At 36.0% G+C, this 19,315-nt stretch overlaps 1 protein-coding gene across 1 annotated transcript; it reads right to left on the bottom strand.

The window, feature by feature from the left end:
• Position 1: 1 nt before the first annotated feature.
• Positions 2 to 19,099, bottom strand: pitrm1 (pitrilysin metallopeptidase 1). The gene is made up of 27 exons (XM_077221812.1): positions 18,875 to 19,099; positions 18,537 to 18,633; positions 17,394 to 17,500; positions 17,144 to 17,295; positions 16,946 to 17,060; positions 16,771 to 16,867; positions 15,427 to 15,587; positions 15,213 to 15,339; positions 15,028 to 15,116; positions 14,535 to 14,663; positions 14,340 to 14,453; positions 14,104 to 14,200; positions 12,522 to 12,656; positions 11,908 to 12,046; positions 11,713 to 11,829; positions 11,488 to 11,617; positions 10,785 to 10,905; positions 10,475 to 10,551; positions 10,209 to 10,374; positions 10,020 to 10,120; positions 3,711 to 3,831; positions 3,069 to 3,119; positions 2,874 to 2,986; positions 2,167 to 2,292; positions 1,813 to 1,958; positions 1,498 to 1,600; positions 2 to 1,255 (listed from the first exon to the last, which is right to left on the bottom strand). Exons 1-27 carry the CDS (start codon positions 18,919 to 18,921, stop codon positions 1,162 to 1,164), a joined length of 3,072 nt encoding a protein of 1,023 aa, XP_077077927.1. The 5' UTR covers positions 18,922 to 19,099; the 3' UTR covers positions 2 to 1,161.
• Between the last annotated feature and the right edge of the window lie 216 nt (positions 19,100 to 19,315).

Below are 19,315 nucleotides of genomic sequence, written 5' to 3'. Positions count from 1 at the left end.
TGTGGCTTGTCATTTAATTTATTTGAGCACAGTAGTTCAGACAGTCTTTATTAAAGAAATACAAAAAGCACATTTAACCCTCACGTGGGGGTCAGAAATTACAGTTTTTTCTTTTTAATTAAATGCATTATATTTTAGTTTGATTATTTTCTTTAATTTTTTTTATTTTTAGGGGATTTTATGGTACTAAATTACCGTTAACCACTTTTTCAGAGTAGACCTAAAAATGAGGTCATAATTCTTGAATGCTTTGGAGCACAGACTTAAATTTGTTCTCTTTTTAAAGAAGACACTTGGCAGATTATTGCTGAAGTGAAACTAAAAAAGTTATATAAGTTTAAATCTATTATTATGAAAAATGCGTAATACTTTTAAATTTTATACGAAATATATATATTTTCAAAAATGTTTTACTCCAAAACTGAAAAAAAAATCAAATCCATAAATCTAAAGTTGTGTTCCAAATTTGAGCTTGATATCTCAAAAAAATTAGCTTTCAATAAGATTTTTTGGCCACAGTACCAAACGTTTCCACTAAATGAAATTCTCCTCCCATTCATTTTCAATGCGGTCATTTTAGACCACGAACAATATGCGTGATTATTTTTCCTGGACCATTTAACTTTTTTAAATCATGCCCATAATTTTTTTGTTCGTTCACATAGCAAGTGCCAAAAACTTTACCAAGTTTCATACCATTACAATGAAGAAAAAAGATTCGAAAAAAACAAAACGTAAAAATAATGGATAACGATTTAGTATTAAAAAAAAGGAATCAAATTTTTTTTCCACTTTTTTTAATAGAAAAAGTTTTTCATTCTAGTTGAACATGGTCACATTTATTATAATTCTATACATCTCATAAATAATCTTTTTCTATTTTATAAGTCTCAGACTACACTTTTATCATATGAGCTGTTTTTGACCTTGTTATAAAAACATGAAGTCCGCCATAAACAAACAATGTGCAGTGTAAACACAAGCAGATTTTCTGCCCTAATAAGTGATGCCTTATTCAGGTACTTTTCAGCACTTGACTGTTTATGAGCACTTCAGTTCATCAAGATGTTCAATAATGAGGAAAACACTGTCGATTTGTGCGTGATCCAGGAGTGTGTACGTGTCGTTCACAATCCTAATAATAAGAACTGGGGAAAACGTCTATTTGACCACCCAGGACGGGTCTTTTCTGATGCTTTCATTTTCTGGGCCTAGAATAGACACTCCACATGTCTGCTGGCCGATACCTAGATACCTGTGAAAATAAATAAATAAAAATAGGTAAATATGATATTTTTCTATGCATTTTTTTGTTGTAGTTTTCTGTAGTTTGCCTTTTTTGCCAAATAGTTTTGTCAGATAAATGCCTTAGCCAGTGTTTATTAAAAATATTAAAAATATATAAAATATTTTCTACGTATTTGGATGGGTCATAAAAAACATCCTCCCCAGACACTACTTTTGGTCACTACTGTACATATAATAAGGTCTCATTACCTGCCAGCGACGTCAATAAGGTTTTTGTCGGTCACAGCGAACAGTCTCTCTCTGTACCTTTGCTTCATTTCGTCTGTAATGCCATTTAAAAAACGCCCCAAACCTGCGGCACAATTACAAGGTCCTTGTTAACCAGAAAGCAAATATCCAAAAACACAAAAGCAGTCCTACACATCTGAACATTCACACAAAATCTCCGCAGATTCAAGATTGTAAATTATAATGAACTACAGCAAAAGTATACAGAAAGAGACAATCAACATTCAGCATCAAAAGACACATGTCAGATCATTCAGGATGTGCTCTATGACTGACCCTTATCTGAGGGAGCAACAGGTGCATCAACGGCAGAGAAAACTGAGAGCTTGGCCTCGTCGATATCCTGCTGGGTAAACCTTCCCGCTCGTGCCCACTCTACTCCGCCACGGAAAGCCGACAACGTCTGGGTGGAGTTTGGATCTCTGAGAGATTGCCATGACAACCAGATAATACAACATGAAGCAACTTGCCACATACACATCTAATAAATAATATATATATATATATATATATATATATATATATATATATATATATATATATAGATACACAAACACACATTGGTTATATAAAGCACACTAAACAGAACAAACATTGTCAGATCTAATGAGTTGCATCATACACACACACCTATAGGAATAAAATGAGAACAGGCCGCCACCTCCCATTCTAGCCCCGCCTCCATAAGCCCCGCCCTTTTCCCGGATCTCTCCATGGAGGAACTTAGCAGTCATCATCCTTCCTAAAATACACAGACTGAGAGAGACCGACAGACGGCAAATTGTAAATGAGGGCATGATCAATTGAAATAAAAACTGTAATAGCAATTTGACAGTCTAATTATAATATCACAAATGCTGCCATTTAATTAAATCTATATATGCACTGCAAACACTTGTAATGAGAAGCACTTATGAATGGCTGTGTTATTTTGCCAAATTAAAAGCTGGACAGATTATTAGAAATTCAGACAGCCATACATACTAATATTGTAATTTTAAATGTTTTATTATAATAATATTATATTTTATTTTACATTGAACATTAATAGTATTATTTATTTTGTTTAATATTTTTATTAATAGAAATCATAATACAAATAATCACTACTATAATAATAATAATTATTATTATTATTATAATCATATTGCTATATAAAAGCACAAAATTTTTGCCCCTACCAAACCTGGAGCATGTAAAAAAAAAAGTGCATTTTAAAAATCGCAAATTTTAGCAGGAAAAAAAACTTGAGAAGAGATTTTCCCCCAAAATCGTGCAGTCCTGAGTGAGCTTAATGATCATCTTTTTACAGAAGTGCACGAGTGTGTTTGTTGTACCTGGCGTAATCGGCGTGTGTGAACGGGACCGTGCGCACACACTCACTGACAAAGTTCACAGTAAACGGAAGCTGGAAGTATGTCTTCATCTGGCAGGGTTTAAAATGAGGCTCCTGGTAGGATGAAGGGAGATCAGTGAGAACACAACCGATGAATGACATGAATGTTGCTGTAATGTTGTACAAATGCACTTACTGAGATGAGTTTACGACTCACAGCTGATCCAGCATCAGGATCTAATGCTCTCTATGAGGGGATAAACAAACCAATCAAAACGGTGAGATTTACTCTTCATCTAAACTCAACAAACTTGAGATATCAGATTCATGAGCGAATCGTTCTTTGAGTCAAAATCTTTTTTGATCCAGTTTTGTGGAAAACTGTCTTATTTATTTAAGTTCTCATCCCTGTCTTTGCAACGTAGAACATTTCAAGGATAGCTAAAACCCTGTTCACTGGGAGTTTAAGGCACTATTATTCTCTATAAAGCTACTTTAGAAAATATATATATATATATATAATTTTTAAATTTTGGGGAATTATCCAAAATGTGTTCAAAGTATACATTTATCAGTTCACATATTCCCTGGGAATTGAACCCACAACCTTGATGTTGCAAGCGCTACACTACCATATTACATTTATGCATTTGGCATATGCTTTTACCCAAAGTGACTTGCATTGCATTGAATACACATTTTTATCAGTTCATGAATTTTCTGAGATTTGAACCCATGACCATTGCTAGTGCAATGCTCAACCATTTGAGCTACAGTAATATTAAGCTCATTTAATTGTGAAAACCTGTCTTCTATAAAGAGAAGTATAGCTTCTCACCTCCACAATGGTTGGTCTGACGGGTTTGCGCTCCTTCCTGTTGGCTGCTATATTACCTATAAACCTCTCCACTTCCACACCTATATCGGACATTTTCTGGGGCGTGGCGTTCACGGCACACCTGAAATTATGACATCATAATCACATTTTCAATGCATTTGTAAATCTGTCAATTGCCTAAATAAATTAATTGTACTTTTACTGTTAATTTTATATTAATACACTTTATTTCTACATTCATTTTAATGATGACTTTCTTGTTTAACCCACCTCAGGGTTGAAAAGGTGTCTCTCTGTGAAATAGTGTAGTTATTTACAGGATGCAATTTATTAATAATGTTTTTATTAATAAATTGCACCCTGTAAATAACTACACTATTAGACTAAGAAATTATGAATGTGGTTATTAGTAATATGTTAATAAAATGAAGTGTCACTTATTTCATAACGCATCTTTTGTCATATTGCTTCTTGCACAGCTTACCCTAAAATAGCCCCTAAACTGGAAAAATCATTGTAATACAAAATGGCTTATTGCATTAGCTTATTTAATGCTAATGAAGGGTTGGTCAAAATCCCTTGCCTCTTCAAATACATCTATAATCATATCCTTTTGAATGCTTATATACTTCCTTTATAAAAATCAATAATCAAATATATTCATTATCACATAATAATTTGTATATTCTTTGTGCTTTTGAAATTATATTGTCTTAAATGCATGTGATGTAAGTAACCAGTTTCTTTTAGGTGCATTCCAATCTTACTTTGAGATTGCACGCAGTACACGCAGGACACGAAGGACACGTAACCCACAAGGCCGTTTGTCTCTTTCTCTGGTATCAGTAGAGGGTCCTAAAGGCAGCGTGGACACATATGATTCTTCGCTGGACATATGGTCAAGCTATATTGAGCGTTACTATATCGAACTTTAATTGTTGTATTAAAATGTATTCTTTCCAGTATATTTCCTTCCTTCGGAGTAAATGCCAGTGATCTCTTTTTCTCCCAAATGAGTGAATGTTTTAGCATTATGTTTTGGTATACTTAACTGATAATAAGGAGCTCAGACTCTCTTCAGCCTTGATGGGAGCTGTTATTTGCTAGTGTCTGTTATGTGTGTGTGTGTGTGTGCGTATGACATTCTATGTAGGTTCTGGACGTTCGGACCAGTCACCCCGGCGCCCTTCTCTAACCTGCGAGGCCACCACAGACCTAAATCTAATGAGTGGACGACAACTATCTTGACTAATGGCGATAGGCACCCCTATCTCCTCACATGTGTTAAATTGTTTAGGCTCTTAATGTTTCTTAGCCAATGAGAATCATTCAACCTGTAAGCAATGACGTAGCTTAGACCTTGGAAATGGTATAACTGCTGTGATCTTTGTAACTGTAAGCGGGGCGGCCTACGAACTCCTGTGCGAGTATTGAAGCTGACTTCTGCTGATGAAACTGCAAACTATCTTCAGTAAATATTTTCTTTAATTTTTTATAATTCTGACTCTGGGTCTTCATTCTTCATATCTGGTTCTGGGTCTTTAACTGTACACCCCTTACAGTTTGGTGGAGGATGCGGCGGGCAATCATTCCGTGGTGACATCTCTGGCAAATCAACACACAAGGTAGTAAGCTTTTATTAATTGTTAGGGCTGTCTGACTGGAAGAGATTTTGAAGGAGAGCGGGAGAGCCTTCACTCCGATGAGGCGAGTGGAGGAGTAAGTAGCCTTCACTCCGATGAGGCGAGTGAAGGAGTAAGTTGTACTGCTGAGAGGATAAGAAGTCGCTGAGAGCGTCGTTAAGGGTAACGGCAGCAGACAGCGCAAGCGAAGCGTGCTCTGTGGGGGCCCCGCTGGCAATAATGGTGTAGAACCACCCCAGCAGAGTACGTCCCTGGACGGGAGGTCCAGTGGCACTAGGGATGGGCATTCGATTAAATTTTCTTAGTCGATCGTCGTGAGAATTAACGATCGACTATCGATTAATCATTAATATTTTTATATTCAAATTCATTATTTATTTAACTTTTTATAAATTAAAAAATGCAATGAAAATACAAACATACAGTGTGTTTTTCCTCGATTAGATCTTTATTACAAGATGATCAACTTGTGGCAGTAAAACTGGACGTTCGGTTAGGCTAAACTTGAAGATATATATGCGCGGCGGTGCTCGAAAGCAACGGAACCTGCAGCTGCGAGTTGGCGTTCTTAAACAGAGACCCTCGTTTGTTCCAAAATTATAAATAATAAAAAAAAAAACATGTTAAACAATAACTTAACCAAAAACATAATAATTCTTAGATCTGACAGGTTTTGTCAAAATGTAACTCAAAACTATCCGAGAACGGAGTCGAGAAAGAGGGTGAGAGAGATTAGCCTACTTACTGTAACAATCAATTAGGCTAGGCTACTTAACAAAGCCTCATAAAAAATAACTAGTAACTCACATACAACTTCTACACCAGTCTACTGATTTTTGTTGAGAAAGATCATTGCATTGCATCATTGATGACATGATCTGGGGTCAGACGCGACAGCAACCTGACCGTCAAGCCTCGTTTACACTTTCGCCTGGCTCTGCAGCGCAAGTCTCCGCAGACTGCTCGCGCACCTCCCCAAACAGACGAGGCGTTTATACTCGACGCGCTCGTCTGTGAAACACCGAATACCGAAATGACGTCATTTTTGCCGCGCTCACCTTCGCGCTCGTGCGGACGTGTCGAGTGTAAACAAGGCTTCAGTCCAGCCGCTGAAAACACCCGGTCTGAGGGGACTGACGTTGCCGGATGCACAGGTACCTCCGCACTAACTTGACCAGCCCGGGGAACACGTTCACTTTCCACTCACACTACGCAACGCAGCAGCATTAGTTTAATGATAATCGATAACAAATTAACCTGATCGACGAAATTCTTAATGATCAATAATCGATCGTCGATTAATCATGCCCATCCCTAAGTGGCACCGTAAACCTGCTCAATCTCTTCCATCTCAGATAGGGGATCCCCGAATTTAGTGAATCAGGCAGTTAGGGATACTAACAAAAATAGGGTTGTTTGCCAGGGATGCATCAGGAACGATCCCGAGAGAGAGAAGAAAAAAAAAGAAAAAAAAAAGAAAAAAAAGTTGTGACCCAAATTGGCATGGACCAGTATATGTAACTGTGATTTTGGAGTATACTCTGCAGTTTCATCACGGAGAAGCCAAGCTGTGTTGTTCAAAGATTGCCGCCTCCATTTCTGCAATGACTTCAGGTGAGTTTGAACTGTTATTAAGATATGGCAGACAAACTGAGTAACTTGATCGGTAACCTGAACAGTCCTGAAACTAATAGTGAGACAGAAAAGAGCGAACGCTGTAAGCAGCTGTGCTCTGAAGCCCTCACTTCAGAGAAATTTGCAGAAATTATTAAGTAAATGGTTGTCTTGATAAGTTTTGATTCTGATTGGAAATTTAAACAACTTGACTGGCTACAAACAAACAAAGAAACTGAAAAATTAAAATGTTTAGCCTTGTATTGCTTACGATGATTACAAAAAGCAAGTATATTAAATTATGGGTCGAAGATCATTTCATTGGGCAAGTGTAACTAAAGTTAAACAGAAACTTTGAAAAAAAAAAACCTTAGAGAATGTTGAGTGATTTTCAGTGCAGCTTATCAAAATTAATGTGCTGCCAATGATAATGATGAAGATTATGATTCGGCTATTGTGATTGAACCCGCCACTGGTGGACTGTAAAAGAATACAGAGAACTGCTTATCAGCTCGGTTTGCATTCCTGTTTGGGACACACTGCTTCAGAGTTTGCAGTAAGTTGGAGCCGACCGAGAGTGTTTTAATGGTGGTCATCAGGACCATTTAATACGTAACTGTAAATGCCCACCGAGAAGGTGTTTAAAATGTGATAAAATGACAACACATTTTTGGTAATAATATTGGTTTGAAAGTAGATCAGTGTTTAAATGACGACAGTGACAAGCGTCTGAAAATATGCCAGGGGGGACAACACCCTGATGGAGGTTATAGATAAAGAGCTAACTGGAATGGGCTTTCGGGGTTCAGTCGGGGCCATGAAGTGATTCCCATTAGTTGTTGTGGAGACAGTAATAAAACTTTTTGATGTCGGTTTCCTTATGGGCAAGGAAAATCATAGTGTTGATTTTGAACTAATATGTCTATAACATAGTTTTAACTCTTGAAGGTCGTTAGACATGGTGGTGGCTAAAGATGAAGACAGCTTTTGATTTAAGAAAAGTCTGGATAACAAAGGTGAATGGTCAAAGATTATTGTAACGAATTTAATATTACATTTTATATAAGTTACAGTCTTAGAAATTTATTTATAGTGAGAGAGACTGCTTGAGCGGAGGAAGGGATGGTAACTGTGTCTGTCTTTCTGTCATCGGCCTGCTAGAGCAAGCTGAAGCAAAATAATGATAATGAAACAAAACAACCCAGCTGACCTCGTTAAATTCTAATGAATAATGAACAGGCATGCTTTGAAACTGGTTAAGAGACCATGTAAAATTAGGTAGAAGCTACAGGAAAATGGGAAGTTTAAAATCTTATTTAAAATTTAAATCTTTTAGCAATAATATAAAGAAAAATGAACAGTTAACATATGTGTGTCTAGTATGAGTGCGTGTGATGGTGACAGCACTTTATGTCTTGTATGTATTAGTTTGGGGTACTATTATTTCCTGATTTTGAGGATATTGTGTCATTAACCTCTGGAATTAGTGTTTTATCATTACAGATGGGTTAAGTTAAATGACCAACTTTAAAAAAGTTGATAATTCTAAGTCAATCTGATGAAAAGACAATGCAGAACATGGGACGAGCTTTAATTGAAGTGGTTCTCCAGCTCTGTCTGCTATTGGTAATTATGAATGCTTTTGTCATTTATGATATTGAACTGAATTACTCTCTGGATTAGTATTTTATATAAATTGGAATTGTAAAGAAGATTGCCGTCCATTCTGGGGTAAAACTCTTGTCTAAATTCAACTGAGGGTCTAAATTTAAATAGACAACTAGGTGGGATCATAAGGATAAACGTAGGAAAAAAAATTATATATATATATATATATATATATATATATATATATATATATATATAGACTTGACGGCAGAGAGACAAAGTGACACATTGGCTAAGTCACTATCCAAATTATCCAGAGTGAGCTCCCTCATTTTTATTGAAAGGCCGGAGGGCGAACAAAGGAGGAGTGAATATAACTTCTAAAAAGAAAAGGTTTTATTTCTCAATCCATTAAATGTATGTATGACATTAGATGTCTAAGAAAACTACAATTTAATAAAGGTAAAAAGAGAAAGCAGCTATATGGCTGTGGGCTGGGATCTGAGTAACATAATATTTTGGTTTCTGTAAAACTGTAAAGATAAGTGGAACTGAGACAAATACTGTGAGAAGTAGTTATAATGAAAAATAAAGTTGAAGTTAATGATATGAAAACAAGAGTATTGAAGAATTAATAAAATACCATGATTTCCCTAACGAGGGAACTTTAAGTGTCACTAGGCTGACAGTGGTGAGAGACTCGGATGCAGAAGGAACTGGCATGTAGGGCAAGATGGAAGAAATATAGTAGAAAAAAAAATGTATGTTATGAAAATACAATTTCTGATAGAATTTATGGAAGTCGAATTAAGTTTAAATGGTATGGAAAAGTGAGTTTCAAAATAAAAATAATAAGACATTGTATGATTGACAGGGATTCAAGTGATATAAGGATAAGGAATGAACAAAAGCTTTATTAAGCAGAATGGGGAACGATCCTATATTTTAGTGGTAAAATAATGACTGAAATGATGATGTGAATTTGTTTTATTTTATTTCTATTTTTGAAACAAACAAAAAAGGGTATAAGATGTTATACAATTAAAATGGTACATGCTATGTGACTGTAAACTGAAGGATGATTTCAGTAAAGACTTAAAGTGCTTACATCGATTATTATGGGCCTTAATTATTAATATTTTATTTGTTTGTTGTTTATTTTTAGTTAGACAACCATTGTGTTTTGAACCTAAAGGGTCTATAAAAGGGGTAGTGAAAATAATGGATTAACCATCCAACTTTGTTTATAATACAAGGATTTGGAAATCATAATTTTATTTAAAAAAAAATTTAATTAAAAAAAAAACCTAGTGCTTATATTCTGGTATTCATGATTATAGACAATGTCTGACTCTGGGTCTTCATTCTTCATATCTGGTTCTGGGTCTTTGACTGTACACCCCTTACACTACATATATTGTAAAGTACTGTGGTTGATGTTTACCTCATGTTCTCAGGGTTAAAAAGGTGTCTCTTTATCCGGGGAAGTTTCCTCAAAACTGAAGTCAGATCAGTCATCTCAGCGATTCTTTTCATAAACTTGACCTAAAATTGAAAATATCATAAATTTATTAAACAATTTTATTCCCTCAAAGGCTGGAAAACAGCATCAGGATGTCTCATCATCACTCACCTGGTCCATCCCGCTGAAGGTCTCCTGCAGGTCTGCTGTGGGCGTGAGGGATCGAGCCGCCCGTGTCATAGCGTACATGTGACCGGAGTAAGAGATACCATTGGACAGCTCCTGAGCTGACATCATGACCAGCACACGCAGACGCTCCTCATCATCAAAACGAGGGCTGGAGATGTGCAGGGCCAATTCAGTTTAATATAATTAGACTTGCACAGAGATTGAAAGATTCAGTTTTAAGATTTATTTTCTCTATAAACAAGACTAACCAGTTAAATATGTCACTCCACAGCTGAAGCATGTCAGGTAGATTCCGCTCCAGACAAGAAGACGACAGGATAATACCCTAAAAAACACAAATAAAGACATAGATTGCACACTCACTCCAATGCAAGTAACAAGTTCAAATATCAGAGAAAAAAAGAAAAGAAAAAAAATTCCCAGAAAAATGTGGTTTCAAACCTTCAAGCTTCTGGCTACCAGTTCTTAGCTTTTAGCTCTACTCCAATGTACTTGCAAAAAAAAAGAGCATCATATTTATACAAAGTCATATGATGGATGAGGAAGAAAGAGTGATACCTGCTCGTACAGATCAAGATCCTCAGTGTCTGGAATGATCTGTGGAGATACAGACATGCCTCCAGTCTTCAGCTCAATACGCTGGGCCTGCTGACGATAATTCAGCTCCCCACTGCCTAACCTGAGATTACATCAGCATTACATTAGTTATTTACTTACACTTCTGTCTAAAAGTTTGGGGTCAGCAAGATTTGTTTTTCTTTTTATAAGAAATTAATACTTTTATTCAGCAAGGATGCATTAAATTAAACTGATCAAAAGCGACAATAAAGACATGTCTTATATTACAAAAATTTAAATTTCAAATAAATGCTGTTATGTTGAACCTTCGATTCTTCAAAAAATGTATCACAATTTTCAACATTGAGAATAAGAAATGTTTTTTGAGCAGCAAATCAGCATATTGGAATGATTTCTGAAGTACAGTTGTGACACCAAAGACTATTCAAGTTAATTTCAAACAGAAAACAGTTGCTTTAAATTGTAAAAATATTTCACAATATTAGTGTTGTTAATGCATTTTTATCAAATAAATGTAGCATTGGTGAGAATAAGAGACTTCTTCTAAAAACATTAAAAAAACAATTTTATTGACTTTATCGATAGCATATTTTCTAACAGACTGGTCTGACTGAATGTTGGATACTGTACACTCTATATTACAGATTGTATCAGTCATAAAGCAGCACAAAGGGTTTCATACTTGGTAATGACGCTGCAGAACAGAGGAACGTAGATCTTGAGGTCTTCGGGGAGGGAGTTAAGGTTGCACATGGCTCTGAAATAAACCATGCCATTGGTGGGCTGCTCACAGTACTGAACAGGTACACCACCTACAGATACAGAGTTAGTAAATACAGTAAATGGCTTTTGCATCTACATTTTCAACGTTTAATTTGCTTGCTACATGTATGCATGTGCATTTTACCTGCACTCTCCAGCTGTACAGATGTGTAGGGAATGATCGGCTCAATGTCGGACACCTTTAATGCAGGTAGACAGGAAGCGTCTTGAGTTGTGCTCTGAGCAGCTAACAGCTGCAAACCTGAAACAACAACAAGGTTTAATCTCTGCAGCAGAATGAGACTAAAAATGATTGTCCTTCCTGGTCTCGTGAGCGTACCTTTCTCATAGATGTCTCTGCGGTCTGCGTCGCTGAGGATCTGTATCTTCTGCTGTAGTTTGTGTTCCTCAGCTTCAGCCCGTTTCTCCAAGAATCTCTCATCAGGACTCATGGAAAGGGTCAATTGATGATTGTTATTCTGAAACACAAAAGAACAGACATGTTATTGAAGCAAATGTTTTTAATGCATAAAAAACAACAACACTGCAATCATGAAAACAAACAATCATGTTTTTCTATTATGACCATAATAATTTTAAATTTAGTTTTGATTTAATTTTTATTTTCTATTTTTCCTTTAGTATTATGGTTTCAATATATTAAGTTATTTATATTTAATTTAATATTGATAAGATTATAAGATTTAATATTGTAGGGCTGCCAACGTTCATTTTTTAATTGATATAATTTAAACAACCTTACATTTCCCTAGATTACCTGTTGTTATTGCTATCTAGCACATTTTGTCATGCTTAATAAATGCAGGATTTAAAGGTGTAAAAAGCACACTATTAGCATTAGGCATGGCATGTGATGCACAAAGAAACATTCACTGCATTATCAACGGAGCCAAATAATTAGTCTGACTGACTGAAAAAAATAAAGAATATTACCTTAAAGTAATGCTGGACTTTTTCCTGAAGGTAGCGAGGGTTCTCCTTCAAACACTGCCGGAATCTGGACACACTCTCACTGATCTTCAACAGCTGCACCGGATCACCATCATGATTCCAGCAGGATGCAATATACTGACAGACAGAGAGACAGATCTTCTGAGATCTTCAAAAATTTCATTTTTGCCATGCAAGTTTTTTTTTTGAGCAAGTGTGAGAAAGTTTTTGAAAGTTGAAAGTTTTGAAGTTTTGACAATCTAGTAGAATCTCCTAAAACGAACTAACTTGTAAAAAAACAAACGATAAAAAACATACTGACTCGTTTTGAGCAAGTGTGAGCAAGTTTTTGAAAGTTGAAAGTTTTGAAAATCTAGTAGAATCTCCTAAAACGAACTAACTTGTAAAAAAACAAAAGATAAAAAAACATACTGACTCGTACAAAAATAATGAAACGTTCATAAATATATAAAAAAAAAAAAAACTAAAGGTACACTATCCAACTTTTTTGTTTCAAAATTAACAAAATTTAAGAGTCAATCCATCATCCATCCATCTTTCAAAACGTGTTTTTGTCTAACCCTGATTCACTATTACACTAATAAAAGTCTATTATAAGTGTTCATATTTAAGAATTGCCTGGATGTTTTTTGCGGGAAATTGCGTATATACGTCACTCTCTCCAAGCGTATGCGTGTCTCATCATATCCGTAAATGGAAAGAAGTTGCTCCAGCTACTTTGACGCATGTATGGTGTGGGAGTGACATAGGTTATTTGTCACGAGCGAGAAAGGTTGATACGGAGCATGATAAATCTCCAACCTCCGTGGGGAATCACATTTTTTTTTAAAAATAAGAAACGGAGGAGAGTCTAATTGCTAAAAGAGGACACGACAGACCTAGTAATAAAAGTAGAATCACATTGGCTTGGCTTTTGGGAGATGGCGAGAACTGAAGGAATTGAAATGACAAGAGTAACTGAATTTAAATTTTTTTTGGTGAACTTGCCCCTTTAAGAACAACAGCAGTTGTCAGAGTCATAGAATAGTATTAGAATGTGCATGTTAACCAATGTCGCTTATGCAGAAAACATTCTTGTCTTTTTCCATAACATTCAATAAAAGTAGCAAGAAAAACACATTTAAAAAATACAAGTACACGTGTGTGTGTGTGTGTGTGTGTGTGTGTGTGTGTGTGTGTGTGTGTGTGTGTGTGTGTGGCCTGGTAAAGCCTACCTTATGGGGACATGGCAATATCTGAAATCCTTGTTTGTGTGGGGACATTTTTTGGTCCCCATGAGGAAAACAGCTTATAAATCATACTAAGTGATGTTTTTTGAAAATGTAAAAATGCAGAAAGTTTTCTGTGATGGGTAGGTTTAGGGGTAGGGTTAGTGTAAGGGAATAGAACATACAGTTTGTACAGTATAAAAATCATTATGTCTATGGAAAGTCCCAATAAAACATGGAAACACTACGTGTGTGTGTGTGTGTGTGTGTGTGTGTGTGTGTGTGTGTGTGTGTGTGTGTGTGTGTGTGTGTGTGTGTGTGTGTGTGTGTGTGTGTGTGTGTGTGAGTTTACTCACTGAAGTGAGAGCTAGGCCGAAGCTGGTGGATTGATGTTTCATCTGAATCTCAATTTTGTGCAGCAGAGCTTCAATCTGCTCCTCTTCAAAACCAGTTCTGCAATTTATTTATTCATTTAGTGCTTTTGTGCAAAGTGGACATCATAAGCAAATTCAGATTCTCTCAGTCAAAATAATAATATAAGAATATATTTTATAATAATATAAAATAAAACGGTCATCCAATCTGTACTCACGCAATGATGTCATCGATGGTTTGGGCAATGATGCGTTTGACCGCCTCAGTGTCGGCCTCCGCTATGCCTTGAAGACCGATGGTGAAAGACGCTTGTCTGGTGCTGCCGTCAAACCTGCACGAATCACACATTTATAAAGCTCCAATCTCACTGATCAGAGAGGAAGTGATTTTAAAGTCTTGTCAAACGACGTACCCCACTGAAGAGGAGAAGTCTGAACCGATATTGGGCTCGATCAGGGCTTTGTAGAAGGGAGAGTTTGGACCAGAGATCATCAGAGAGGAGAGGAGACTCAGAGTGAACGTCTCAAACGTGTCTGTGATGCTGAAACACACATAGACATGAGGTCAGAGAGGTAAACTTGAAAAAAATGAAATGACTAGTGTTGTCAAAAGTCCCAGAACTACTACTTTGCTTGCTTTCAATACCCATTCATAATTTGAATAAAAAGTTTTATTTTTCATATTGCTAAGTACAAACTGCAAAGTTTTGGGAGTGATTTAAAAATCTGAAATTATGATGTTTGACGTTGTGATAACCATGGCACATAAAGTCTTTGTCTAATTTCAATAGACAAACAACCCGTTACCTTTATTATGATTCTTTGTTTTTAATTTTATTACTCATGTAACAAACGTGACAACACTAGAAATGAAAAGAAAAAGAAACTGAATATTTGTCCACTCACTCTCCCAGCAGATAGCTCATGCTGAGTGTGTTTTGTTTCATGGGGTCAGGAACCAGTGCGTCAGGCCCGCAAGTCACATGATCCGCTCTCTGAGCAAAAATATTGAACAATGAACAAAACTCACAAACTTGAATTGAATGTGTTCATTTTACAGGTCATTCTCATGTGTGTATTGTGTAACGTACAGGTTTGTCCCAGAGCATTTGGGGAGGAACTGCAGTGTTGGGTTCTGTTCTCTCAAATTTAGACAGAGCCTCTTCCTCTATCTGCTGTAGGTGCTGCTCCAACGGTAAGTCCCCGTATGTGAAGAACCTGCAATAAACACGCAGAACAGGCAATGAGTATTGTCTGCTTTTCTGCTACATTCATTTAGTGAGTCCTGGTGTTTAACGTGTGTACCGTGCATTGCTGGGGTGGTAGTGTGTGGCGTGGAAGTGTCTGAGCTGTTCCCAGGTCAGGTCAGGGATGGCCAGCGGTTCCCCTCCGGACACAACAGAGTATGTGTGATCCGGCAGGAGTTTATTCTGCAGGTGCTGAGCGTATAGCTGAGCATTATCTGACTACACACACAACATATTCAAGAGTAACAGAAACATTTGTTAGTCTAAAATAATTATAACATCATAAGAAACTCAAATAAATGTAAATGTGACATCCAGCAGTAACATTTTAACTTCCATGCTATTTGTAATTATGGGCAGATATATTCAGTATATGGATGTGTGCATTATGAAGCTTATTATTATGTGTATTTAAGGATGCAATGATGACATCTATGGGCATATGCAGATATTTATCTTTTACAAATATCATAATTTACTCACCATGAAGTTGTTCCAAACCTGTATGAATATCTTTTTTTCTGCTGAAAATAAAAGAAGATATTTTGAAGAATGTCAGAAACCAAACATTTACTTATATAGTATATTTTTTTTCCTACTATGGAAGTCAATGGGGTCCATTAACAGTTTGGTTACCGACATTCTTTAAAATATCATATTTTGTGTTCAGCAGAAGAAAGAAATTCATTCAACTTCATGGTGAGTAAATTATGACAGATTTTTCATTTTTTGGTGAACTATTCCTTTAAGGAAAATATAACATTGGCCGCTACCTACACTACCATTCAAACGTTTGGGGTTGGTTTTTGAAAGAAGTCTCTTATGTTTATTTTATGCTCAAGCTACATGTATTCAATCAAAAATACAGTTTTTTCAATTTTTCAAAAATGTATTCAATCAAAAACAGCAAAGGTCGAAACATTATTACAATTAAAAAACCTAGTTTCAATTTAAAATATATAAAAAAATATTTATTAAAATATATATTAAAAAGTAATTTATTTCTGATGTAAAGCTGAATTTTCAGCATCATTACTCCAGTCTTTAGTGTCACATGATCCTTCAGAAATCATTCTAATATGCTGATTTGCTGCTTAAGAAACATTTCTTATTATTATCATTGTTGGAAACAGTTGTGCTGCTTCATATTTTTGTGAAAACCATGATACATTTTTTTCCCCAGATTCTCTGATGAAAAGAAAGTTTACTGTCACTTTTGATTCATTTAATACATCTGTAATGAATACGGTAAACAAAACAAAAAACTTACTGACCCCAAACTTTTGAAAGATAGTTTATGAGGTCACGGATCTATCATCCATGCAGCTCTATAGATATTACTTCTATATATTACTGATATATATTTTTTTTAAATCAGAAGAGCACAGAGGAGTTTTCTTACAAACACTCCCTTCATCTCGTTGAACACCACACCCTTGAACACCACACGACTCGAGGGGTCCGTGGGGGTCTCGTGCTCCAGCCTCCAGCCCTCCTGCCTGAAAAAAACCCCATTAAATCCCTTTCAAAACCAATTTATGTGCCATTAATTACATTATCGGAGTTATGGCCTTTACCAGAAGTCCAGTTCTCTGAGACAGGGGAAGAAAACAGCGTCCAGATAGACCGACAGAAGGTTCTGGAAGTCTTTGGCATTCTGAGTTGAGAACGGATACATTGTGTAATCACTCGCTGGGGAGAGAGATAGATTTAATCAGACTAAATCAAATCACACACATACACTCACTTAAACATAAACACACATCGGGAAGTACCTGTGAAGGCGTTCATAAAGGTGGAGAGAGAGCGATTGAGCATCTTAAAGAAGGGGTCTCTACAGGGGAAGCGCTGGGAGCCACACAGAACCGTGTGCTCCAGAATGTGAGGAACACCGGTGCTGTCCATCGGCGTGGTACGAAACTGCACACTACAATAACACACATGCAGAGGAACATCATCCGGGCATTTAATGGGGTTCAAATGTACAGAGCATATCAGTCTCCATCAGACGCAGACAGACTGTACCTGAAGAGGTTGTTGGAATCGTCTCGGGCTGCGTGAAGATACTGAGCTCCTGTTGCATTATGGGAGAGTTTAACGGCAGTTAGAAACAAATCCGGCACTGCTGTAACCTAAAAAAAACACAATCTATGTCAGCACAAAGACACCTTGACATCCATACAAAATGTCTATCAATGCTGTGACAGTCAGGAGGACAATCACTGATGATATTTGAAATACTTTCCAGTTTGACAGTTAGCATAGCTTAGCATAGCATAATAGCTCATAAAAAAAGATAATTATCCCTATAGAATCTACTGTATCATCTTTGATACATTGGATTTCTAAGGCCTCAGCATGATTCAAATTTTGCTGATTAACCTCTTGTCCAAAATCTACTACATGCCTCTTGGCATATTATTTATAGTTCATAATATTGATAGTTCATAAAACATCCACCTACAGGATGAGGGACACAGTGACATTTTTAATGAGTTTTATAAAATAAAAATAATATTAACTTTTATATTGTTGGTTAGGCTTAGGGTTATTTCAAGATGAACATTTGCTGGACTGAAGCAACTTAGATTTGCTTGGTTATCCAAACATAATTTTTTTGTAAAATAATGTTAATATGCATCAAGAGTACGATCCATCAGGCTTTTTTTGTGTCTTTCAATCATCAATGGATTGAATTGCATTATGTTTTAATACTATACAGCATTTAAATATCATCTTACTAAGGCACTATTCAAACATCTGATTATTTGAACTGATATGACAAATAATATTTATATGCATTTTATGCAAGTAGTCTGCAGCTACACTGTATTAAGAATCTCATTGATTTACATTACAAATTTTCTGGCCATATAAACAACAACAAACTTTAAAATGTCTCTTACATATTTTGTCTAAATGGTTCCGTAAAAAAAGGACGATTTTTCTGACTATTATTTCATCTGAGGATTTACTAAACTAAAGCAAAGCACTAGAGATGTGCATTACAGCGATTGTAGTTTAAATGTACACAATGCAATAGATCTTGGTTGAATCTTGTCTTAGTTTTTAGAAGCTATCAAAATGTCATACCTGCTTCACTGTATGTGATGAAACAGAAACAACACAAGCACATGTATTTTCATGATTTGTTTACTCTTTTTTTACCTCTTGAACAGTGAATCCGTGGATTTTCTGTCCCACTGTGTACTGCAGTGCTCTCTCTACAGCAGAGCTGCCTCTGGTCCTCCATGAACCCTGCAAACTACAAACCACTCATTCATTCATCAGACTTACAGATCACACGAATCAGCATGACTGAGCTTTTCTCAGTGGCTTACATCATACATGTCAAAGTTATACATATAAACACGCTGTCCGGTAATAACAATGATCTGACATGCTATATTAAAGACAATTAAAATGTGAATAACGGCCTAAATCAGATCACACGGATTTCTGAAACCGAAGGACAGAAGTTCAATTCAACATTCAATTCAACTCACCTCAAATTTTTGAGTTTCGTAATAATTGTCTTACTTTTACGAAACATTTTAGATGCTTAAATCCACTGTCTCTAATAACTACTGTGATTATGAGTTAAGTTAAAAGTTTAAACTCATGTGATATCCTAGATTCATGTTTCCGTTACGATTAAAGCTATGTCCTTTTCCTTCCATGTCCCATGGCATGCTGTACTCAGCGCATGCGCACTAAACGCGACCTTAACCGGCTGCAACGCTGCTGCAAAATAAAAGTATGGGCAATAATAAAAAAAAATATATAAATTTGAACAAGTAAAATGCAGTTTATATAACTTTTATAAATGTTTATAAATATAATTTTTTATAAAGGAGATGGAATGCATGATGCATGGTTTTTTAAATATCTGACCATTTAACACTTCCTCAAATGACCAAGAGATGTCAGTAGAAGCAGGGAAACAG

This window comes from Siphateles boraxobius, unplaced genomic scaffold, assembly GCF_051911475.1.
Source record: "Siphateles boraxobius isolate OS27281-9 unplaced genomic scaffold, OSU_SipBor_1 86, whole genome shotgun sequence".
Classification (NCBI taxonomy): domain Eukaryota; kingdom Metazoa; phylum Chordata; class Actinopteri; order Cypriniformes; family Leuciscidae; genus Siphateles; species Siphateles boraxobius.
The sequence above is the reverse complement of the archived record's forward strand: the minus strand, read 5'-3'. Positions and strand labels throughout refer to the sequence as shown.